The following is a 25,902-nucleotide window of genomic DNA, read 5'->3' on the forward strand; positions in this document are numbered from 1 at the left end:
GTCTGAAAAGGAAAGATTTGCAGGGCAATGAGGAAAAGGCTGGAGAGTGGCTATAGGTGAATTCCTTCTTCAGAGGGGCCAGCACAGACTCAATGGGCTGAATGACCTCCTTCTGTGTTGCTGCCATCCTATGATTCTAAGCAATTCAGTGGGTGAAACCCTGGCCAATAGCTCAAACAGAAGATGTTGGTTTGAGTGCTCAAGGGGAGAATTTCCCACTGCTCGTCTATAATTTGACACTTATTTCATTTTAAATGGCAAACAAAGCACTGGGTGACAAGTGTGGAGGTAGAAAATCTGGACTCTTATTAACCATGGTTTGCAAATTCAGCTCTTTGGCATTTGGTCCAAATACCCCAATTTAGAGGTTTCAATCCTGGAGTGTAATATGCATTGTTGGAACATGAATTGTAGCCTGCCTCACAGCACCCGTCAGCCACTGTGCTTCATCTCTCAAAGGGGGGGTTTGATGCCTGCATGAGGGAGAAGGGAAAGAGGGGAATGGGGTAGGGTGGAAGGAGGTAAGTAATGGAAGGAGGCTTACACCAGTTGGGCAGTTCTGTTATAACTGCCAGATACAATGTTAATTTGAATAACAGACCACTGTCAGCAGACCCTGAATCATTTCTGTTACTCCATGGATCAATCCCCAGGTTGTATCCTCCAGATGTGTTCAGTACATTTTAGGGTTGCGAAAAGGTACACCAAATTCAATTCTTTGACCAATCCCATTAGAAATCCAGGACATTGAAGGGTGGCACGATGGCACAGTGGTTAGCACTGCTGCCTCACAGCGCCAGGGACCTGGGTTCAATTCTGGCCTCGGGTCACTGCCTGTGTGGAGTTTGCACATTCTCCTCATGTCTGTGGGTTTCCTTTGGATGCTCCGGTTTCCTCCCACAGTCCGAAAGACGTGCTGGTTAGGTGGATTGGCCAGGCTAAATTGTGTCCCATGATGCCTTGATTTGATGGCTTAGCCATGGTAAATGTGTGGAGTTACAGGGATAGAGTGGGGGTTCAGGCCTGAGTAAGATACTCTGTTGGGGAGTCAGTACAGACTTGATGAGCCGAATGGCCTCTTTTGCACTGTCGGGATTCTATGGTTTCTCTGTCTTGGTTATTAGATGCTCTCTCACAGCTTATGTTCTACCAACCAGCACTAAGACAAGTGCACTCCTGCCATGGTGAGTAGGGTTTCTTGAGCACAGTGCAGATTAAATTGGGTAGTTTCTGTGAATTCTGTTTTACATCTGGTCAGCAAGTTGGAAATCTGTGTGGGTGAGGCGGGGGGGCGGGGGGGGGGGGGGGTGCAGTGTGATTCAGAGGGAGCATGCGGGGGGGGGGAATTAAAATTAGGGTAAAATATTTACTTGATATCTCTGCCATCTTGTCATCTCCACAACTAGCGATCCCCCTTCATCGATTAAAGTAATTCTGTCCTTAACTCTGCTTTTTTGATACGCATAGACAGTAGCTTTTTAGTTCCTTTAATGTTTTTTCTTGTCTTTTTCTGTATCTCTTCATAGAATTGATAGCTATTCCTAGAATAGCTATCGATTTACTCTCCTGGGATGTTCCCATGAGCAGGCTGCCAAAGGCTTTATTACACAATGGGGGGGAGTGGGGGGAGCGGGAGGGTTGGGGGGTTGTGGAGGAAAGCCTGGGGAAAGGAGGCCTAGGGCTTAGACTGTAAGGCAAGAAGAGTACTGTTGTTTCCCATTGTCCTCAAAAATATAAAATCCCAACAGTACAGAAGGAGGCCATTCGGCCCATTGAGTCTGCACCAACTCTCTGATAGAGTAGTTTATCCACCCTAAAAAATATATTTTTTAACTCTTTGGAATGAGACATTAAACCATCTTTCCTCTTAAATGGATGCAAAAGAAAGAGGCGTGGGTTGGGGGGGGGGGGGGCGGGGTGTGGTGGTGGTATATCCCCGTATCTTGGACAATATTTATCCCTCAATTTGCATTTCATATTATCTGCTCATTATCACACAGATGTTTCGGGAGCCTAATGTGTGCAAAATTGCCTGCTGTGTTTCCCACATGACAACAGTACCTACCTAACCCTTCAAAAAGTACTTCATTGGCTATAAAGTGCTTTGGGACATCTGGTGTTCATGAGAGGTACTATATAACTGCAAGTCTTTCTTTTTCTAAAAGCTAACTGCCTCAGGTGTGCAATCCCCCTCCCGAGGGGTTTGACCCAATGGAGAAGCCCTCACTGCTCCCTCGCTCACATCTTGGACTCAAACCGCAGATTGGCACCCAATGGCATCATTGGACTTTATGAAGGGCCATGCTGCCATCCTAGGGCTGCCCAACAGAGCACGTTACTGACAGGAAGCAGCAAGAGCAAGTCACTGCTTCTATTTTAGCAGTACCCCAACCCCAATCCCTCACCCAAGTTTCTGTCAGGTAGCCAGCAAAGAAGATTTATTGAAAGTCTGGGACCATGTGTACATTTTTAAAAATTCATTTGTGGGACATGGGCGTCGCTGGCTTCCCAGCATTTATTGCCCATCCCTAGTTACCCTTGAGAAGGTGGTGGTGAACAGCCTTCTTGAATCGCTGCAGTCCATGTTCTGTGGGTTGACCCACAATGTCATTAGGGAGGGAATTCCAGGATTTTGACCCAGCGACTGCGGAGGAACAGCGATATATTTCCAAGTCAGGATGGTGAGTGACTTGGAGGGGAACCAATGGGTGGTGGTGTTCCCATGTATCTGCTGCCCTTGTCCTTCTAGATGGAAATGGTCGTGGGTTTGGAAAGTGCTGCCTAAGGATCTTTGGTGAAGTAAGAAAATGTTAAGAAATGAAGCAGAGTATGATACGAAGACTGAGAAAGGAGCATTTGCAACAAGTGTGAATGGTAATTGCATGAGGTGTCCCTATTAAAGGGGTTTGGCTCCTTGTTATCCTCTGCCGCTTCACACCCAGCTCTCATCGGACCAGAGGTCACTATTCAGCCCCTCTCAGCCATTTAGCCATTTAATTAGGCCACAGCTGAACTGCACATTGGGCCCTATAATGACCTCAGGAAGAAACAGAGCAATTGTGAAGTGCGATGGGTCAGTTGAACAAGTTACGCACTCAGGCTAGAGTAGATGCCAGTTTTAATCTGCTGCAGAGTTAAATACTATGATGAAAATCCAAAAGCATTTTTGATTTAATGGCAAATAAAACATTTAAAACTTAAATTTGGAATAATGCATGCTTCAGTTCCTATCCTTAGGTGACCCAAAGAACATGAAATTAGTCATGTTTAGCAATGCTTCACAAGCTAATCTTGCTGATGGGAATTGTAGTACAGTTGGTTTTGGAATATTCTTGATGCAGGAGAGTGAGAAATGTCCTTTGCTGCAAGAAGCTAAGAAAATAAGAAGAGTTTTTAAAAGTACCTTAGTTGCTGAAACACTGACTCCTGTGGGGGCAGTGGGAATGGGACTCTATGGGCCCGATTTTACCATTGCGTCGCGCCCGTTTTCGGGCGCGAAAACGTGGTAAAGTCGGGTGAGAGGCCATTATCGCGATCCGCACCCGCATCCGCGCAGATTGCCACTTTACCGAAACCCGGGAATGGCGGCGATCCGCCACGCGTCCAAAACGGGCGCAACGACGATTTAAATGTATTTGCATGCATTTAAATTGAATTAATGACCTGCCCGCCCAACTTTATCAGCATTTCCCCCTTTACCACTGCGTTTGCCGATCCGGAACTGCGCCGTAATGGACCTGCTAAATAAAAGTCTGAATCGGGCGCTCCAGCTGCTGAAGAGCACGTTCAGAGCTTCCAACGGCTCTCTGACTCAGATCAGTGGTGGGGGGAGGGAGGCGGGTCAGATCATTCTCTGGTTGTGGGGGAGGGGAGTGAGGCCAGATCGTTGTCTGGTGGGGGGGGGGGGGGGGGGGGGGGGGGCGGGGGGAGGGAGAAGAAGGCGGGTCAGATGTATCTCTGGTGGGGGAGGGGGGGGGAGGGCTGATCGTTGTCTGGTGGGGAGGGAGAAGGAGGCGGGTTAGATGTTCCTCTTGGGGGTGGAGGTGAGAGAGGCCAAACCATTCTCTGGGCGGGGGGATGAGTGAGGCCAGATCGTTGTCTGGGGGAGGGGGGGGGGTGAGTAAGGCCAGATCGTTGTCTGGGGGAGGGTGAGTGACCAGACCATTCTCTGGGGGTATGAGTGAGGCCAGATCATTGTCTGGGGGGGGGATGAGTGAGGCCAGATCGTTGTTGGAGGTGGGGGGGGAGGAAGGAGGACGACGGGTAAGATGTATCTCAGGCGCGGGGGGGGGGGGGGGGGCGGGGGCAGATGGATCTCTGGCGGGGGGGGGCAGATGGATCTCTGGGGGGGGGCAGACGGATCTCTGGTGCGGTCTCGGGGGGGCACTGGGGGGTCTGCTGCCACTCTGCGGGTGATCGGTGGAGGGGGGGAGGGGGGCAGGGGATGGCGATCGGTCTGGGTAGTGGGGGGGGTGGATAAGGGGGACAGTGATGTGTGTGGGTAGCGGGGGGGGCGGGGTTGATAAGGGGAACAGTGATGTGTGTGTGCACCATCGCTCCCGCTTTTCGCTCCTGGGCCGCTTTCTCCGCTTTCTGCGGCCCGGAAGCGATCTGACACGGGCACGCTTTTTCAAATTTTTTTCAAACTGCGCATGCACAGTTCAGAGCTCCGATCGTTTCGGTCGTGCTAAGCCCCGCCCACAGCGCGAATGGGACTGGAGATGGCTGAGAGCGTATGGGGACACCTGAAAACGAATTTCTAAGTCGGACCTGCATTACGCCCAGATTCGGCACTTAGAATGAAAATGGTAAAATCAGGCCCTAAGACTCCATTTTCCCTCTTTGCTGCATTTCCTTCAATAAAATCCTATCCAGTGAGAGCCTATTGTAGAGTTAACAATCCTGTACACTCTGCAGAGAAACAGCATTCGGATAAGCTGGGTGATTATTTTGTAGCTCTGTCAGTGAGTCAGGAGCGTGGGATCACCATTTAGAAAAAAAAGCTGCATTTAAAATCTTTAATCCCCACTTTGCAACTTCGTGGTTAAGAAAAATGATCGGAACACACAGAATTGGCCGTTCCTTTGGGGGATTTGTAGAAATAGTGTCACACCAAACACCAACAACTACTCATGAAAAAGAGGCTTTGAACTGAACAACAGTGAAAATTTGGCATGGTTCACAGGCTTTCAAGCTTCATGTTTTAAATTGAGAAGCGGCATTGTTTCGAATCGAGATGCTGTGGGGAAAGGAAATTGAGGGCAGATGCTGACAATCGCTCATTTAAAATGAAAATAATTAAAAGTCAGAACCTTACATGTTGCTGAACAGAATGCAGAATGTAGACTGATCTAGAATTTGTACAATGTCACAGCAAGTCAGTAATCCCAATGCATCACAGACCTACATTCAACATCTTTTTTCCTGCTCCATTAATACATATTTATCAGCTTTTCTGCCTTATGAAATACAATGAAAGATCTCATTTGTAATCACTTTTTCTCTCTATATATATTATTTTAAACAATTAAGCTTCCATCAGTACTGCAAATCTTTGGTTGGCAAAAGAGATCTAAATACAAGAAAAAGAGGGGCCATGCAGCTTTAACCTTTCTCTAAATTAGCTACCAATTAGAAGCCTTCCAGGCACATGACCATCAGGCCAGCCAAGTCATATGGTGTGATGGTGGGGTGATTAGCTAATCACAAAGAGTCTCACTGTAACTGCACCCTGTGCTTTATACACAGCCAGCTTTGTTTTGTAATTGCAAATGCTGGCAAAATTCTTTACAAAGGCAAGTTACTTAAGTTTCAGTCAATGAACGCAACTGGTTGGGATGGTGAATCCTCCGTGAAGGGAATCTGCAAAGGGTTATTTGATGGAAATATCTCTCCAAACAATGGGTTTCCTCCATTTATTCGGGACCTAATCTCACAGCGTAGTTCGGGAGGAATGTATCTGCTGTATCTTGGTGATTTCAGGTCTAAAACAACTAACTCAAGCCATTAGTTTACCTGAACCATTGAAAGGATTTTTCAAAAATATTTTTTCAGTGTGTGCAGTAATCATCAAACTTCTGCAGTGGCTAAACGGAGCTCACTGAGGCCTGTGCTGAATTTTGTAAGAGGGCAGTCTTGATCAGGGTGCACCACAGCTGCATCCTGGGGTTCCCACAAGGCCCCATTTGAGCCAATTTGCTACATAAAGGCTAGTTCAGCCCACACACCGTCGCCCCAATTGTATCCCTTAAGGGGCCAATTATTGGCCACTTAAAGGGCTGTTTTTGTGCTTGTCAGACACAAAGGAGATGAGGGCTGGAGTGGGGGATTACCCTGCTCAGGCCTCGGGCAGGAGAGATTGTTGGGGACACTACCATTGTTGGCCCCTTTTTCAAATTGGGTGCTCCCCAAAAGTCTTCTCACGTCCCTCACCCTGGTTGCTGCTCTGTTCCTGCCTGGCTTTGCCATCTCAATCTTCTCTCCTCTCTCCTCACCACCCCTGGCCTCCCTTCTTTGAACATCTCTCTTTACCAAATGTAGAAATGGGAAAAAGGCTGTTTGGCTGACAGTCAAGCGTCATCCAATTGCGTAATTATTTTTTGCTTTCTGATTGGAGCAGGAAGGCAGTGCATCACCAGGATAGATGTGTTGGCCGACTAATGGCTGGTGTGTGGGACCAGTCATGTGATAAAATCTCCAGGAATACATTTAATGACAACCTTAATCACAACCTTAAGTAGGAGGAGCCTTTATGATTTTTTTTGGCCATGCTTTCTTACCTTGAGCAAGTGTTCCTACTTATAGATATCAAATTTACACTGTTTCAGCCTTGTTTAAAGCTGTCTTTATGCCTCCGGTGCTGTCCATCATTAAATTGCTTTCCAGCTGTCAATGCACCATAAAAGCCTCAAGGTCTCACATAGCAGACTACTGGGGAGACAATGCCGAGTGGTATTATCACTAGATTATTAATCGAGAAACTAGGCTAATGTTCTGGGGACCTGGGTCCAAATCTTGCCATGACAGATGGGGGAATTTGAATTCAATAAAAAAAATCTGGAATTAAGGATCTATTCATGATCATGAAACTATTGTCGATTGTCTGAAAAACCCCATCTGATTCACTAATGCCCTTTAGGGAAGGAAATTTGCTGTCTTTACCTGGTTGGCCTACATGTGACTCCAGAGCCAAAGCAATGTGGTTGACTCTTAACTGTCCTTGGGCGACTAGGGATGGGCAATAAATGCTGGTCAGCCAGTGACACCATGTCCCACAATGAATCAATAAAATACGATGTAAAGTTAAAGCGCATGGGATTGCGGGTACTGCCTGAAGATGGATAGAAAGCTGGTTAGCACACAGGCAGCAAAGAGTTGAAATAATTGGGTCTTTTTCCGATTGGCAGGCATGACTAGTGGGGTTCCAGAGGAACCTGGTTCGCACTGCTGCCTCACAGCACCAGCAACTGGGTTCGATACCCGGCTCAGGTCACTGTCTGTGTGCAGTCTGCACGTTCTCCCCGTGTCTGCGTTGGTTTCCTCCGAGTGCTCCGGTTTCCTCCCACAGTCTGAAAGACGTGCTGGTTAGGTGCATTGACCATGCTAAATTCTCTCTCAGTGTACCTGAACAAGCGCCAGAGTGTGGCAACTAGGGGATTTTCACAGTAACTTCATTGTAAGCCAAATTGTGACAATAATAAATAAACTAAACTCAACTGTTCACATTACATATCAATGATTTGGAAGAGGGAACTAAAAGTATTATCTCCAAATTTGCAGATGATACAAAGTTGGGTGGAAAGGTGAATTGTGAGGCGGATACAGAGATGCTTCAGAATGATTTAGACAGGCTGAGTGTGTGGGCATATGCATGGCAGATGCAGTATAATGTGGATAAATGTGAGGTTATCCACTTCGGTAGCCAAAATAGGATGGCAGATTTTTATTTGAATGGGTGTAAATTGAGAGAGGTGGATAACTCTGAGACTTTGGGGTCCTTGTGCATCAGTCACTGAAAGTAAGCACGCAGGTACAGCAGGGAGTAAAGAAGGCAAATAGTATGTTAACCTTCATAACGAGAGGATTTGAGTATAGAGATGTTTTGCTGCAATTGTAAAGGGCGTTGGTGAGGTTACACCTGGAATATTGTGTGCAGTTTTGGTGTCCTTATCTGAGGAGAAATGTCCTTGCTATAGAGGGAGTACAGCAAAGATTTACCAGGCTGATTCCTGGAATGGCAGGTCTGTCATATGAGGAGAGACTAAATTGGTTAGGATTATATTCATTGGAGTTTAGAAGAGTGAGAGGGGATCTCGTAGAAACTTATAAAATTCTATCAGGATTAGATAGGGTGGATTCAGAAAGAACGTTCTCAATGGTGAGAGATTCCAGAACTAGGGATCATAGTTTGAGGATAAGGGTTAAACCTTTTGGGACTGAGGTGAGGAGAAATTTCTTAACCCAGAGAGTGGTGAATCTGTGGAATTCACTACCACAGAAAGTAATTGAGGCCAAAACATTGTGTGATTTCAAGAAGGAATTAGATATAGCTCTAATTGGGACTCAAGGAATCAAGGGAAATGGGGGGGGGGGAAGGGGGGATCACAATATTGAATTTGATGATCATCCATGATCATAATGAATGGTGGAGCAGGCTCAAAGGGCCGAATGGCCTACTCCTGCTTCTATTTTCTATATATGTTACTATGTAAAAGATATTCTTCAGGATTTGTTTATAATAGATTCATAGCACACAAACTGACCATCATAGCTGTGCCTTCATGTGCTGAACCTCTATGCTCGACATGTCAGCTTTCTTCAGAACTTTGGTGTCAGGGATCTTGTCTTGCTATCTGATCTTCATTAGTTGTCTTAGTCAGCTTAGATGAACCTGATTCCATTTCTTAATGTAATATAAATGTGTGATTCAAGTTTCATGGATGTAGCAGCAGCCCTTTAAACTCAGAGCCATCTTTTATTTCTTTATTTGTCTGTTTATCACCTCTTGTGCCTTGTTCCATCATCCTTCTGTCATTTAATCACTCATGCCTTTCACCCTGTAAAATACTTTTCCTTTTGTTCTTTAATCCCTTCTCTGCTCTGTACTTGCTTCAAACCTGCTTATATCTGTAATATTGTTCAATTCTGACAGTAGTCCATCAACCTGAAACCTGGGCGGCATGGTGGCACAGTGGTTAGCACTGCTGCCTCACAGCGCCAGGGACCTGGGTTCAATTCTGGCCTTGGATCACTGTCTGTGTGGTGTTTGCATGTTCTCCCCATGTCTGTGGTTTCCTCCGGGTGCTCCGGTTTCCTCCCACAGTCCAAAGATGTGCAGGTTAGGTGGATTGGCCATGCTAAATTGACCCTAGTGTCTGGGAATTAGCAGAGTAAATATGTGGGGTTACAGGGATAGGGCCTGGGTGGGATTGTGGTTGGTGCAGACTCGATGGGCTGAATGACCTCCTTCTGCACTGTAGAGACTCTATGAAATGTTTAACTCTATTTGTCTCTCAATCAATGCTGCCTGGGCTGCTGAGTATTTCCAGAATTATCTGTTTGTTTCAGATTGACAGTCTCTGCAGTATTTTGCCATTTTATCATTTGTGTTTTATTTTAGTTAGGTCTGGAGATATTTATGGGATAAGTGTGTCAAAGGCAAGATCAGCATTTGTTGTCCATCCCTGACTTTGAGATAGTTGTGCTGAGGCATGTGTATTAAATCCATGTGCATTAAGTCCATGTGCATTAAGGCAAATCCATGTGTATTAAGTCCATGTGCATTAAGCACATCCACAGTACTGTTAGGGAGGGACATCCAGGATTTTAACTCAGCGACAGTGAAGGAAAGGCGATATATTTCAAAGTCAGCTTGATGTGTGACTTGGAAGAGAACGTGGAGATGACTGCCCACTCTTGATTCCGATTTTTGTCCCAGAGTTTGCTAAATGTGAAGTTGGCTTTAGAAATTGTGCAGAACACTTCTATGAATGTCCCTAGACAGGGGAGCTGCTGGTCAGGTGAATCCAACCACAGACTGAAAGGTGTGATGACTGCTGGTGTGTAATATTTACCTGGAGAGCACCAACCTGGGAGAGGATTTTCCAGAGACCTAAGTTACTGGTGCTGCCCAATGATTCAGTCGGGTCAACTGAAACAACGTATCACTCTATCTTTGCTTTACACATTTTACTTGGAGCTTTACTGTGAAGATTATATCAGTTGTGCCTCTTCCGTCTCTGAGTCCACATTGACTGGGAGATTTTTTTTCAAAGAAAACACCTGAGCCTCACACTTGTAAAGGTTGTTCCAGCAATAACAAGAAAAGAGATTATTGAGGCTTTTGACTAAATAGTCACCGCTGGATCTGCCTCTCTGGCCTCACCATTATCACCTAGCTGGGTGGGACTGCTCTTGCCCGGTTATCTATCTAATTGCAGTCAGAGAATCACTGGCAATAGCTTCCACTCCTGTTTACACACGAGTGTCCCCAATGGGTGAGGTACAGAGAGAGATAACCTGAGTTTGGTAAGCAGGCAACTGAAGGCAAAAACACCAATAATGGAGTTATGAAAATTGGGGATACAAAAAGTGGCTGTTGTAATTTCCATTGCCATGTTTGCCAATGAGATTCTGAGTTTGTCAGTCTTAGATATCAAAGATAACATGACCTTGATCTTCATAAAGTGGGTCTTTGATTTTATCTGGGTTGGTCATGGTTAGAACATCGGCACTGATGATAGTGCTAAAACATTCCCCAGCCAGAGGCAATCTTACCGTCATCAGGCAATTATTGATATCTTTGGAAAAGTTCTCAAGTTTGCCTTTGATACTGGACTTGATAGCAAAGCCTAAACTAGTCTCATGATGTTGTTCTTTGCACCGATCAGTCCAGAATGAGGTAATGTTAGCACCAGTTTCCTCAAGTGTTCAGCTTTGGCAAGTTAAGTTTCACTTAGGACTGCAATGCTATATCAGTCCAGCTCTCTGGCAATTGGAGCACTATACTTAGCACATCAGTCCCTGTGCACTGAGGGGATGGGTATTTCTTGTTCACCCAGGAAACAAATCTACAGGTTACCCTCGCTTTGCTTTTATCGTGGGAGCCGTGGCAATTTCCCCGGGTGCCAGACTGCTTGGAGACAATGAGAGTTGTGTCAGCAGAGGACCAAAGGTCGAGGAATCATCTGAGGGATGAGACTTGTTCCCAGTCAGGGGTACTTCCTATCCTCTCTGCTTAGCACCTGTTATATGGTTTTCTTCTATAACACAGTTAAAAGCAAGTTGTTCAGTATCGTATGAGACGCACATCAGCTTTAGTGCATGGTGGTTCATGTCTCACAGCAGGTTCAGTTGGCTGGCCTGGGATATAGGAAAGCTGTTAACAGACTGGAGAGAGACAGAATACAATTATTTATGGCAATAATGGAAAAGGCAAATGGTCTGGGGCATGTCAGTGCACAGGTATCTGAGGAGCAGCATTGAGACTGCGAATGAGAAATCTTGCATTAAAAAACAGTCAAATGGAGGAGCTCATGCTGCGGCATAAAAGTGGCTACGGTTTGTGCAGAGTGGCTTGAGCACTTGAGGAGTGAGCGTTTGACCACCCGTGTGGACCGTGAGGCTACTGGCCTTCTGATTTTATGTCTGCTCCATTCCTCCAAGCTATGGCAAACCCAGTAATGGCTGCCATCTGCCTTTCCGAGTCACCCTCCACCACAACGTCCCGCCACCTCGCTGCTCCAGGTGCCACTAATTGGCACCAAACTTGCCTCTGGGCCAATTAGGGCCTTTACTTTTAAAAACTGTGTTGCGTCACTGGCAGCGACACCTGGAAATGATCTGGCCATTGGGTTCCTGAAATCAGGTTGAAAATACAGACTATGTAGCCTAGACAAGTGAGGAGGTTCTTGTTCTTACTCCTGGTCTGACGTGAATGTTGATGAAGGACAGGGTGAAGCATGGCTACCTGGAAGAAATACTGAAGACTATTTGGCATCATTAGCCTCCAAAAGAGGAGGGAATAAGATTGTGAAAATTTAGTCAAAGATGGAATTGTCCCAAATGAAAGAAGGATCATACAGCAACAATGGGGGTGACAGACAGACATGCAAATTCTGGCCTCAATGCATTCAATGTTAAAAGGTGAAAACAGCTTTGAGGGGTAGTTTGTTGCACAGGGATTTGTTTTTCTTCTGTGAAATTAATCGACATGTTCTAACACAGAGTGTCTAGTAATCTCCGGTATAATTAAATCTGAGCATTTTGCTCCACTGTGCAACTGTTTTGTGTGGGCATTCAGGGGCCTACTAAGTCACCAAGGAAACCATTCCTGTTGTTCAAGTTATGTTTTTAATTGCATTGAGGGAGGGGATTAATTCTTTTGCCTTTCAGTTTCTCATAAATATAGGGCTAGGTGTGGAATGATTCAGGCTGATGTACCTGGTGATTAAAGCATTTGGAAAGATCTGCAATCACCATCCTCTTGTCTCAGACACATCCTGTCATTCCCAAGAGGCTCCTGAAGACCTCTGAACCCGCGAATTGGAAAGTGATGCTGGGTAGATTACAATGATAAGCAAGAAGGGTGCTTTCACAGGCGCAGTTTTCCACCTCTGTCAGCAGCTGCCATTCGAGGTTCCAGCCAGGCTGTACCTTTATATTGCTGGACCCACCCCCCTCACCTGGAACTTGGAAATCGCTGCCCAAGAGAGAGCAACGTGGAGGTTTAGACACACCATGCACTGATCTCTCCCTCCACAGCTGGAATATTTAAATAGGCAGTGGGGAAATTCTTGCTCATTTAAATTATGGTCATGCAAGTTTGTAAAGGACGTACTGGAGCTCACACATTCTTTATAAAAGCAAAATAGTGTAAATGCTGGAAATCTGAAATTTAAAAAAAATGATAGAAATACTCAGCTGGCCTGGCAGCATCTGTGAAAATAAACAGAGGGTGGGATTTTCCATGCAATCTGCCACATGTCTCCTGGTGGCGGGGATGGTCCTCCATTGCCGGTAGTGGGTTCTTCTAGTCTTGCCTTTGTCAACAGGGTTTCCTGTTGAATGCACCCCTCGCCACTGGAAAACCCACAGCAGGGGTGCCCCCTCCGCAGGCACGGAAAATCCTGCCAGTATGAAGAGCCGGAAAGTTCCGGCCTCAGTTAACATTTCAGGTTAATGATATTTTATCACACAAACGGCAGAGAATGATCCTCTGAAGACTGAGGCTGGTCGGGTAGAAGATGAAGATGAGTAGAACCCTATCATGGTTCTGGAAGGGAGGGGAAGCACTGAGAGCAGAAATGTATGAAATGGATCAGACACAGTGGAAAAAAACATTAACTCTCTTTCAACCGCCACAGATACTGCCTCACCTGCTGAGTATTTCCAGCATTTTTTTGTTTTATTTTAACCCTTTATAAACTGCGTTTGAAACCACACCAGGTTTCTTTTTGTAAAACATCTTTCACAATCTCAGGATGTCCCAAGCCACTTCATAAACGATGACGCGTTTTTAAAGTGTAGTCACTGTGGTAATGCAGCCAGTTTGTGCACAGCAAGATCCCACAAACAGCAATGTGACAATGAGCAGCTGATTGTATTTTAATGAAGTCGGCTAAGGGATTAAATATTGGCCGGGACATCGGGAGAACACCCTAATCGGCTATGAATATCGCCATGGAATCTTTTACCTTTTAGTAGTCAGAACCTCCAGCTTAACATCTCATCCAAAAGCCAGCCGCCTCCAATAGTGCAGCACTCCCTCAGGAGGGTGGCACAATAATTTACCAGGCAGAAGAATAGACAAAATAAGCCATTCAAAATATGGTTGGATGTAGGCTGGCACAGTGCAAGTAAAGGCTGGTCATCTTTGGCGTATCCACTAAGAGGTCTGACCATCTAACAGACAAATCAAAAGCAGCCACAGCAGCTTAAACATTTGAAAACAAACTGGTAACAGTACAACACGGCTGTGAGAATTGTGGTGACAACCCAAATGGTTCATTAACGTCCTTTGGAAATGGAAACCTGACATCCAAACTTTTCAGCATCAAAACCACGGCACAAGATTACTCTACCCTAATTATCAGGATGTGTCAGCAAGCTGGGGCTTAGGTGTAAGAAAAGATTGAGCCCCAGAGGGCAAAGATGACAAGCTTAAAGAAAGAGAAAAGAAACTCCGCAACAGAACAGTAATCTTCCATGTCACTCACAGGTCTTGGAGTAATGTGCTGAATTTGGGGTTTGAGGCCTCCCTGCTCCTGCGGAATATATTGGCCACTCCCATCACCACTCCCGTCTCCAGAAGCTCCCTGCGGCAAAGCAATCAACATCGACAAATCAAAATCTAGTGGTTACAAAGAAAGTGATGACTTAGACTCAAAATGGTAAAATCAGGCCCTCAGTGCCGAATCTGGGCATCAAATAGATCAGAGTCTGGAATCCTCTTTCCAGCGCGCCCATACGCGTTTTGCCGGCTCCGGTCCGATTCACGCTGTGGGCGGGGCTTAGCGCTGCCGGAACGATCGGAGCTCTGAACTGCGCATGCACAGTTGGGGCGGGGAGGAGGTGTGACGGGTCCATCTGGCTCACCAAGTCAGTTACAATACTGCGTTCAGCATCTACTGAACCATCTTGGATACAAAGGATAATGGCATTAGGGTTCTGCATGTAAGCCTTGCTTATGCTAGAAATTATATCCTTAGTGTCGGCAGCCATTCCTGATGTCACAGTACTGATAGCACCAGGAAGATCGACCAGTACCATTCATTATCCTTTGTATCCAAGATGGTTCAGTAGATGCTGAACGCAGTATTGTAACTGACTTGGTGAGCCAGATGGACCCACAAGGCACAAGGACCATCTTTGTGTTGACCAAAGTGGATCTAGCTGAGGAACATACAGCTTATCTTGCTAACGGAAGGATGGTGGAGGGAGACCAGCGATCGAGGTAGGTTGGGGGTGTGCTCTGCCGAGGGGGGCCTGCCTCCCAGGGGGGGTCTGACTTCGTGGGGGGGTGGGGGTGCCTGCTCCGGTGGGGGGGGGGGGGGTCTGCCGGGGTGGTTAGCGGGGGGGTCTGCGAAGGATGGTCGAGGAGGATGGTGACTTCACAAGGGCAGAGAGGGCTTCGGAGGTTCCCCTGCAGAATAGAAATCCGCTTTGGACTTTTATTCTGCAGGTCGCTAAAAGCGCGGATCTGGAACGGGCCAGAAGATGGTAAAGTGGGATTTGGCGGTAGAGTTGGGCGCGCGGTTCATTAAGTCGATTTAAATGCATGCTAATGCATTTAAATCGTGGGGCCGCCCGATTCGGGCGTGGGCCGAACCCGCGCCCGAATCGGGTGTCGGTAAAGCCGCGATCTGCTCGGAATCGGGTGCAGATCACGGTATAGGTCCAACGCCCGACTTTACCGCGATTTCACGCCTGAAAACGGGCGCGAAGATTTGGTAAAATCGGGCCCTTAGTCTCGAGGGGGATACAATGAAATGGAAAATTTACTCACATCGGGCTCAGCCTCATAACATTGCTCTTCGCTGGCACGTGGGTCTGATTTAATCGTCAGTTCTTGGATGGACCCCTGGAAAACACAAAACAAGATGAAAGATTTCAAAAAACTTTGAACTGGAAACCCAGAGTGCTGACAGGAAAGATCCCAGTTTTCATATCTTCACCCCTCCCCCACTCCCTTGGAGAATAACATGAAAGATTCACTGACTGATGTGAACATCCTTCCATGGTCATGACCGATTCACTTAGTCCCTGCGCCAGCACGATTGTTAGTCCAATATAGCTGAAGGATTTTCTCCATTCTCACAACCCATACAGTGAGTTTATTTATTTATTTATTAGTCACAAGTTGGCTTACATTAATACTGCAATGAAGTTACTGTGAAAATCCCCTAGTCGCCACACTCGGCAGCTGGTGGTGTTCCGATGTATCTGCTGCTCTTGTCTTTCTAGATGGAAGTGGTCGTGGGTTTGGAAGGTGCTGTCTAATTAATTAATCAATTCTAATTGATAATAGATCCATTGAGTCGGGATGTGGGGACACGGTGAGGGGAATCTACCCATTCCCACCAGATATGAGTATCAGGTTAGATGTCAACCCAGTATTCACAGCTGGAGTTCCAGTCTTCACTTGGCAAAACTGTCCCAAGCAGCATTTGAATCTTGCACTTGTTGAATCAGAAGCTGGAATACAACACTAATCCAAGAGGGCAAAAAACAGCGAATCTTGGAAATGAAGGGTACTGATAAAACTCTCTGAACTGGTCTGTATACCTTATCTCCTATCCACCATATACAAGGCACAAGTCAGGAGTGTGATGGAATACTCTCCACTTGCCTGGATGGGTGCAGCTCCAACACTCAAGAAGCTTGACAGCATCCAGGACAAAGCAGCCTGCTTGATTAGCACCACATCTACAAATATCCACTCCCTCCACCACCGACACTCAGTAGCAGCAATGTGTACTATCTACAAGATGCACTGCAGCAATTCACCAAAGATCCTTAGACAGCACCTTCCAAACCCACGACCACTTCCATCGAGAAGAACAAGGGCAGCGGATAAATGGGAACACCATCACCTGCAAGTTCCCCTGCAAGCCACTCACCATCTTGACTTGGAAATAGATCACTGTTCCTTCGCAGTCACTGGGTCAAAATCCTGGAATATCCTCCCTAACGGCATTGTGGGTCAACCCACATGGACTACAACGATTCAAGAAAGCAGCTCGCCACCACCTTCTCAAGGATAACTAGGGATGGGCAATAAATGCTGGCCAGCCAGCGACACCCATGTCCCATGAATGAATAAAATAAAATTGCAAGTCCAGTATTACTGGTGCCGGGATTACTGATTTTTACTTTGATTTGAAAATTTTGAACTGCTTTTTCACTTTGGAAAGCCAAACGCTCCCTTCCTGTTCAAGGTATTGATACAAAGGCAACACGTAAAATAAAAAGATTACACTTCTGTCACACCTTTCGTGACCTCAGCATGGTCCAGCATGCTGCAGAGTCAACAAAGTGCTTTAAAGTGTAGTCTTTGTGGTCACGTAGGACGTACGGCTGCCAAAATTGCATCGAAGCTCCACAACATTAAATCAATGACCAGATCATTTGTTTAAGGTTTTGGGTGAGGAATAAATGTTGGTCGGCATACCAGGGAGAACTAATAAAAAAACAAACTATTATGGAAATCTGAAATGAAAACAGAAAATGCTGGAAATACTTATTCGATCTGGCCAATTAGGCAATGGCTGCTGGTGCCACCATTCCAATTAAGGATGAAGACTCATCCCCTGCAAGAGGGCACAGTGGCACAGTGGTTAGCACTGCAGCCTCAGAGGGCCAGGGACCCAGGTTCAATTCCGGCCTCAGGTCACTGTCTGTGTGGAGTTTGCACATTCTCCCCATGTCTGCGCGGGTTTCCTCCGGGTGCTCAGGTTTCCTCCCACAGTCCAAAGATGTGCAGGTTATGTTGATTGCCATGCTAAATTGTCCCTTAGTGTCAGCGGGACTGGTAGGGTAAATACCTAGGGTCACGGGAATAGGGCCTGGTTGGGATTGTTGTTGGTGCAGGTCGAATGAGCCGAATGACCTCCTTCTGCACTGTAGGAATTCTATGATTCTATGAATTAGTGGCCCAGAGCTTAGCAGCACCATTGCTGAGGCTGTAATTGCAATTGAGAGTGCTTCATAGGTGCCTACAGAGAGAGGTGAGTGGGGTTGGTAAATGCTGGGGCCATACAGGGAGTTCCAGGCTAACAGAGGCTGGGTCATGAGACACAGGTGAACTGTTCTCACAGGGATGTCCGTCACCGCCCAAGGATCCCCCTCTGTTGGCCTTGGAGTACCCAAAAAGGAGGAGGCTCGCTCCCTACAGCCCTCTGGGAGGCCGTAAAGTTCCATTGGGTGGTTTCACACGCCCCTCCCCCCACCAGTGTGGGCCAAATTCTAGCAGAGACAGCAAGTGGCTCCTAATTGAAGTGGCTCCATTGGGCTCCCAGCAGGGGACCAATCCACAACCTTTCCTGCAGTGGACAACATGGAAGGCAGCAGGAAGCTGTCGAGCATGACTTCTTTGACATCTTCCCACATTATTTTGTCAGCCTTCCTGCCTCACAGTCTGTCACCAAAGGGCCTGTAAAATTCCTGCCATAACGTGGTTTCTCTCTCCACAGATGCTGACTGACCTGCTGAGTATTTTGCAAATTTTCTATTTTTATAACAGGGTAAACTCCCTCATTTTTCCTCATATACGGCCATCAATCTTTTTTTTTCACTTGGGATGTTAGGCAGTTTAGGACCTCATCTGAAAGCCAGCCTCTTTGATAATACTACACTCCCACAATCACTGCATCAAAGTGTCACCAAGATTATGAGTTAAAGTTTCTGGAGTTGGATTTGATTTGATTCAGAGATGAGTGAAGCAAGGCTGATAGGTAGATATTAAACTGTATTTCCAACTTCTGGCCATGATGTGTATGTGCCATAGAAAATATTAATGATTTGGATGAGAATTTAGGAGGCATGGTTAGTAAGTTTGCAGATGACGCCAAATTGGTGGCATAGTGGACAGTGAAGAAGATTATCTAGGATTGCAACGGTATCCTGATCAATTGGGCCAGTGGGCTGATGAATGGCAGACGGAGTTTAATTTAGAAAAATGTGAGGTGATGCATTTTGGTAGATTGAACCAGGGCAGGACTTACTCAGTTAATGGTAGGGCGTTGGGGAAAGTTATAGATAAAATAAATCTAGGGGTACAGGTTCATAGCTCTTTGAAAGTGGAGTCACAGGTGGACAGGGTGGTGAAGAAGACATTCAGCATGCTTGGTTTCATTGGTCAGAACATTGAATACAGGAGTTGGGATGTCTTGTTGTAGTTGTACAAGGTATTGGCAAGGCAACACTTGGAATACAGCGTACGGTTTTGGTCAACCTATTAGAAAGGATATTATTAAACTAGAAAGAATGCAGAAAAGATTTACTAAGGTGTTACCCGGACTTGATGGTTTGAGTTACAAGGAGAGGCTGGATAAACTGAGACTTTTTTCCCTGGGGTGCAGAAAGCTTAGGGTGATCTTATAGAAGTCTATGAAATAATGAGGGGCGCAGATAAGGTAGATCGTCAACATCTGCCCAAAGGTAGGGGAATCTAAAACTAGAGGGCATAGGTTTAAGGTGAGGGGGAAGAGATACAAAAAGGTCCAGAGGGGCAATTTTTTCACACAGAGGGTGGTGAGTGTCTGGAACAAGCTGCCAGAGATAGTAGTAGAGGCGGGTACAATTTTGTTTTTTAAAAAGCATTTAGACAGTTACAGTAAGATGGGTATAGAGGGATATGGGCCAAACGCGGGCAATTGGGACTAGCTTAGTGGTAAAAACTGGGCAGCATGGACAAGTTGGGCCGAAGGGCCTGTTTCCTGCTGTAAACCTCTATGATTCTATGACTCTATGACTGTACAAATAGGATTAGTTCTGTTTGCAGTAACTATGCTATTGTGCTAAACGAGAGAGGCTCTTTTTAGGAAGTGTGATGTGATGTTTCACATCTAGCTCGTCAATGCTAATCTGGCTGGTTCATAATCATAGAATCCCTACAGTACAGAAGGAGACCATTCGTCCCATCAAGTCTGCACTGACTCTTACCCAGGCTTACCCTGCAACCCCATGGGCGGGATTTTACGGCCTTGTTCGAGCGAGAACAGAAATTCCCGCCTGAGGTCAACGGACATTTCTGTTGTCCACCCCTCACCTGCTCCAATTCCGTGGCAGACGAAACGGTAGAATCCCGACGCATGTATTTATCCTTCCAAGGTACTTAACCTATTTATCTTGGGACGCTAAGAGGCAACTCAGCATGGCCAATCCACCTAACCCGCATGTCTTTCAGACTGTGGGAGGAAACTGGAGCCCCGAAGGAAACCCACGCAGACACAGGGAGAATGTGCAAACTCCACAAAGTCAACCAAGGCTGGAATTGAACCCGGGTCCCTGGCTCTGTGAGGCAGCAGTGCTCACCACTGTGCCACCGTGCCACTGTGCCACTGTGCCACCCATAATGTCACTAAATTCCAACCTGCTGTGAATGTTCTGGAAAACAGGGAAATATTTTTATCATTGGTGGGGCAGGAATAGAGACATTTAGGGTCCGGAGGGAAAGGAGGTGAGGGGGTATATGCCCACAAATTTTTGAAGGTGACAGGACAATTTGATCCTGCTTTTAAAAAAAGAATCCGAGGCTCCATTAATTGGGGCATTGCATTGGCGAGAGAGGGTGTTATACTCGGGCTCTGTAAATCACTGGCAAGGTCTCAGCTGGAGTAATGCGTCCAGTTCTGGGCAGGCAGCTGACTTTAAGAAGGATGTCAGAGCCTTGGAGAGAGCGTAGACAAGAATAGAAATAATTATAGAATCCCTGCAGTACAGAAGGAGGCCAATTTGGCCCATCAAGTCTGCACTGACAACAATTCAACCCATCCCTAACCCATAACCCCACATATTTATCCTGCTAATCCCTCTGACCTACACATCCCAGGACACAAAGGGCAATTTAGCATGGCCAATTCACCTAACCTGCACATCTTTGGACTGTAGGAGGAAGCCAGAGCACCCGGAGGAAATCCACGCAGACATGGGGAGAATGTGCAAACTACACAGACAGTGACCCAAGCCGGGAATCGAACTGAGGTCCCTGGAGCTGTGAGGCAGCAGTGCTAACCACTGTGCCACCGTGCCGCCCAATGATAGCTGGAACTCACTATCTAAAAGGGTAGCAGAGGCAGAAACCTGCAATTCATTTAAAAGGTGTCTGGATATGCACCACAAATACTGTAATCTCCAGGTCTATGGAGCAAGTGCTGGAAAATGGGATTAGGCTGGGTGGTTTGTTTTTCAGCTGCTGCAGATACAAAGGGCAGACTGGCCTCCTTCGGAGCTGTAACTTTTCCCACATTTTCTAAATATCCGAAAAGGAAGAATGTGCAGGTATGTGGGGAGAGGGTCAGGGACTGGCAGTATGTGAATTGCTCCTTAGAAGAGCCAGGTTGAATTGCCTCCTTCTGTGCTGTAATGATTCGATGACGAACTTCAGTTCTTGGAGAAACCAAGCAGAGAAGGGTTAGTTGGATCGATGATGAGTAGTTTATATAGAATCAACGAAGAGAAACACTTTCCACTTGCAGAAAGATCAGAAGTAATCAGAAGGCACTTGTTAAAGAGCTGGAGGGGAGAGAGGAGGGTGATTTTTGCACAGCGAGTTGTTCTGACCTAGAAAGCATTGTCCGAATGGGGTGGAAGGAAATGCAATGACAATTTTCAAAAGAGAATGTGACATAAGCTAGAAAAGGAAAACTTAGAGCAGGGCTTTTTTATAAGCGTACCTTCATTTCCACACTTACTTTAATGCTTTTAGGGAAGTGGTGGAAGGGTTTCTGAGCTGATTATATGAGCATTGAACCATGTTGTGAAAGCTCCTTCCGTGGCTGGTAAGTGTTGGCTTTGGACTTCAACCTGGAGCTTCAGGTTCAGTGGTAGGAGTGTTACCACTGCGTCACAAGGCCGCCTAGCTGGGCTATAGGGAAAGAGCAATGGAAGTTGGACTAATCGGACAGCATTTTCAAAGGAGTCATGCAAGGTAGGCCAACTGGTCTCCTACTCATGGAAGAATAAGATCAAGAAACTTGTGAGTTAAGAAGAGGAAAATTACACCGACGTTCACTCATTATCTTACACTGATCCTAAACTGGTTCTCCACTAAAGTCTTTCTCAATATTTGAATCATTTTACTGGGTTCTATTTCCATACTAGAAACACATTGAGCTTGGTTACTACAGATCTTTCATAGCTCCCAGCGACTGCCCTAGTCAATGTTAGCCAAACATCTGTGCGGGTACAGCTGTCAGTTCCTCTTTCTAAGTAACCACAACAAGGTGTGGATGAAGCTGTGAGTCTGAGAGAGTCTGAGCTCGCCATGCTTATACAGGTTTCCACAGAAACTCCACTGATGTTTACCCAACACTTGCTGCAGCCGTGACAGGACTCGGAACCACTTGCCCTACAGAGCAGGTGGACAAACCAGACCCAATGCTGAGCTGAATGTGGGCCAAGTCAGAGATTTGTACAAGTGCTTCAAACAAACAGCCAAGCCGATCATACAAGAACAGGCAGAAAACAGTGGTCATATTGCAATTTAAAAATGCTGAAGAATCATAGAATCCCTACAGGGCAGAAGGAAGCCATTTGGTCCATTTAGCCTGCACCAACCGCAATCCCACCCATGCCCTACCCTGTAATCCTACTAGTCCACCTGACATTAAGGGGCGAGTTAGCATGGCCAATCAATCTAACCTGCACATCTTTTGGACTATGGGAGTCCATTGCTCTTTGTTTAACTGGAGTGAGACTGGGGGAGAGAGTCTTAGCAGGAGTGCTGAGAGTAAGCTAAGAAGTGATTTAATTATTCATTTATTCATTTAAGGGTATTCCTAGTATATTTCGCGGGCTTTTTTCAGGGTTTTGAATTGAGGAAGTGAGGTCAGCTGAAGGGGATTCTGGGAGGTTGAGTCTTAGTATAAAAGGCAGTTACTTGGGGGGGTTCGCCGGTAGCATAAAAAGCCGTCTGCACTATACAGCGGGCAGCGTCGGGAGCGGGCAGTGTAGTGAGTGGGTAGCAGAGTGTGCACTATAAGGGCTTTGGCTCACAGGGCTTGGGCTGAAAGGGCGAGGCAAGGCTAGTTATTTTTTACCCAACCCTATAAAGGATAAGGGCAGGTATGAGTGATCGGCCAGTTCAGTGCTTCCGATGTGGGATGTGGGAGTTCCTGCAAACACCTAGCTTCCCAGAGGTTCACATATGTGCCAGGTGCGTGGAACTGCAGCTCTTGAGGGACCGTGTTAGGGAACTGGAGCTGCAGATCGCTGACCTTAGCCTAGTCAGGGAAAATGGGAGAAAAATTGACAGCAGTTATAGGCAACTAGTTACACCGGGGCATCGGGAGAATGACACGTGGGTCACAGTTAGGAGGAGTAAAGGGCAGAAGGGTAAAGTACAAGGGAGGACTCCAGAGGTGTCTCAAAATAGGAAGGGCTTGGTGACAGGTGTGAGAGGGGAGGGGAGTGGACAGTTAGAAGAGGGGTCACCTGTGGTTGTCCCACTCCAAAACAGGTACATTGTTTTAGATAGTGTGGAGGAGTGTGCCTCTCCAGGGGTAAGACACAGTGACCAGGTCACTGGCACACAGTCAGGCTCTGTGGCCCGGAAAGGGAAGAGAGGGGTTAGGAGAGCGATAGTGGTGGGGGATGCGTCAGTCAGAGGCACAGACAGGCGATTCTGTGGGGGCGAACGGGACTCCAGGATGGTAGTCTGCCTACCTGGTGCTGGGGTCACGGATGTCTCCGCGCGGATAGGAGGCATATTAAAAGGGGAAGATAAAGAAACGGATGTCATTATACACATTGGTGGAAATGACGTAGATAGGAAGAGTAGGGGGGTCCTAAGAGAGCAATTCAGGGAGTTGGGAAATAGGTTAAAAAGTAGGGTCACTAGGGTGGCCATCTCTGGGCTGCTCCCAATGCCTCGTGCCAGTGAGGCTAAGAATAGGGAGTTGGTTCAAATGAATGTCTGGCTAAAGGACTGGTCCAGGAGGGAGGGCTTTATTTTCATAGACCAATGGGAGGTTTTCAGGAGAGGATGGCACCTGTACAAGAGGGAGGGGTCACAACTAAGTTGGAAGGGCACAAATATCCTGGCTGGGAGCTTTGCTAGTGCAGTTCGGGGGGGTTTAAACTAGTATGGCAGGGGGGTGGGGATCAAACTATTAGGTCTATAAGTGTGGTGGCTGGGGACGAGCTTGGGGCTGGGACAAGGCTGGCAAAGAAGAAGAGCACTCTGGGGGAGGACGACCTCACTGAGCCTGGGGGTCTGGAGTGCTTATACTTCAATGCAAGGAGCGTAGCAGGTAAAACAGACGAACTTGGGGCCTTAATGCGCACGAGGAATTTGGATGTGGTTGCGGTGACAGAGACTTGGTTGAAAGAGGGACAAGACTGGCAGCTGAATATTCTGGGGTACAAGTGTTTTAGGCGAGACAGAGGAGGGGCCAAAAGAGGTGGGGGAGTAGCGGTATTGGTTGGAGAGCATATTACAGCGGTGCAGAGGGAGGACAATTCAGAGGAGTCGTGTAGCGAGTCACTCTGGGTGGAGCTTAGAAACAGGAAAGGCGCAGTCACTATGTTGGGGGTGTACTACAGGCCCCCCAACAGCCCAAGGGAAGTGGAAGAATGGATATGTCAGGAGATACTGGATAGGTGCAGGAAATATAGGGTTGTTGTAGTGGGAGACTTCAATTTCCCTGGTATAGACTGGAAATCGCTGAGGGCAGGGACTCTGGATGGGGAGGAATTTGTAAAATGTGTACAGGAGGGTTCGTTGGAACAATATGTGGACAGCCCAACTAGAGAGGGGGCTATACTGGACCTGGTACTGGGGAATGAGCCCGGTCAGGTCTTCAAAGTTTTGGTTGGGGAACATGTGGCAAATAGTGACCACAATTCTGTTAGCTTTAGGATAGTGATGGAAAAGGATGAGTGGTGTCCCAAGGGTAAGGTGTTGGATTGGGGGAAGGCTAACTTTATTGGGATCAGGCAGAAATTGGCAGCTCTTGATTGGGAGAGGCTGTTTGAGGGTAAATCCACATCTGGTATGTGGCAGTCTTTTAAGGAACGGTTGTTAGGGCTACAGGACAAGCATGTGCCTGTAAAAAAGAAGGATAGGAAGGGTAGGATTAGAGAACCGTGGATAACCAGGGAAATTGAGGGACTGGTCAAAAGGAAAAGAGAGGCGTATGTTAGGTCCAAGCAGCTAAAAACGGAGGGAGCTCTGGAGGAGTACAATGAAAGTAGGAAAATACTCAAACGGGGAATTAGAAGAGCAAAAAGGGGTCACGAAATGTTCTTGGCAGACAGGATCAAGGAGAATCCCAAGGCATTTTATTCATACGTTAGGAACAAAAGGGTTGTTAGGGAAAAAATCGGACCTCTCAGGGACAAAAGTGGGGACTTATGCTTGGAGCCCAAAGAGGTAGGGGAGATCCTAAATGAATACTTTGAGTCGGTATTCACAAAGGAGAGGGATGTGTTGACTGGGAGTGTCTCGGAGGGGAGTGTTGAACCGTTGGAGAAAATCTCCATTACAAAGGAGGAAGTGTTAGGTTTGTGAGAGAATATAAAGACTGACAAATCCCCAGGGCCTGATGGAATCTATCCAAGGCTGCTCAGGGAGACGAGAGGTGAAATCGTTGGGCCTCTGACGCAAATCTTTGTCTCGTCACTGGACACAGGTGAGGTCCCAGAGGATTGGAGGATAGCCAATGTGGTCCCGTTATTTAAGAAGGGTAGGAAGGATAACCCAGGTAATTATAGGCCGGTGAGCTTGACGTCCGTGGTGGGGAAGTTGTTGGAGAAGATTCTTAAAGATAGGATGTATGCGCATTTAGAAAGGAATAAACTCATTAACGATAGTCAACATGGTTTTGTGAGAGGGAGGTCATGCCTCGCTAACCTGGTGGTGTTTTTTTGAAGAAGTGACCAAAATGGTTGACGAAGGAAGGGCCGTGGATGTTGTCTATATGGACTTTAGTAAAGCGTTTGACAAAGTCCCTCATGGTAGGCTAGTGAAAAAGGTTGGATCCCATGGGATAAAGGGGGAGGTGGCTAGATGGGTGGAGAACTGGCTTGGTCATAGAAGACAGAGGGTGGTAGTGGAAGGGTCTTTTTCCGGCTGGAGGCCTGTGACTAGTGGTGTACCGCAGGGCTCTGTATTGGGACCTCTGCTGTTTGTGATTTATATAAATGATCTGGAAGAAGGAGTAACTGGGGTGATCAGTAAGT

General features: G+C 46.7%; 1 protein-coding gene across 3 annotated transcripts in view; it reads right to left on the bottom strand.

Annotated features, from left to right (window-relative positions):
- Positions 1-25,902, bottom strand: part of LOC144495862 (collagen alpha-1(XV) chain-like) — a 306,988-nt gene that overhangs the window by 152,007 nt on the left and 129,079 nt on the right. For all 3 annotated transcript variants that reach the window (XM_078216523.1, XM_078216521.1, XM_078216522.1), the window contains 2 exons: positions 15,506-15,580; positions 14,217-14,315 (listed from right to left, as the gene is read on the bottom strand). In XM_078216523.1, coding sequence (XP_078072649.1) covers positions 14,217-14,315; positions 15,506-15,580 — 174 coding nt within the window. The remainder of the gene's footprint in view (positions 1-14,216; positions 14,316-15,505; positions 15,581-25,902) is intronic.

The sequence above is a fragment of the Mustelus asterias genome, chromosome 7 (assembly GCF_964213995.1).
Source record: "Mustelus asterias chromosome 7, sMusAst1.hap1.1, whole genome shotgun sequence".
Taxonomy (NCBI): domain Eukaryota; kingdom Metazoa; phylum Chordata; class Chondrichthyes; order Carcharhiniformes; family Triakidae; genus Mustelus; species Mustelus asterias.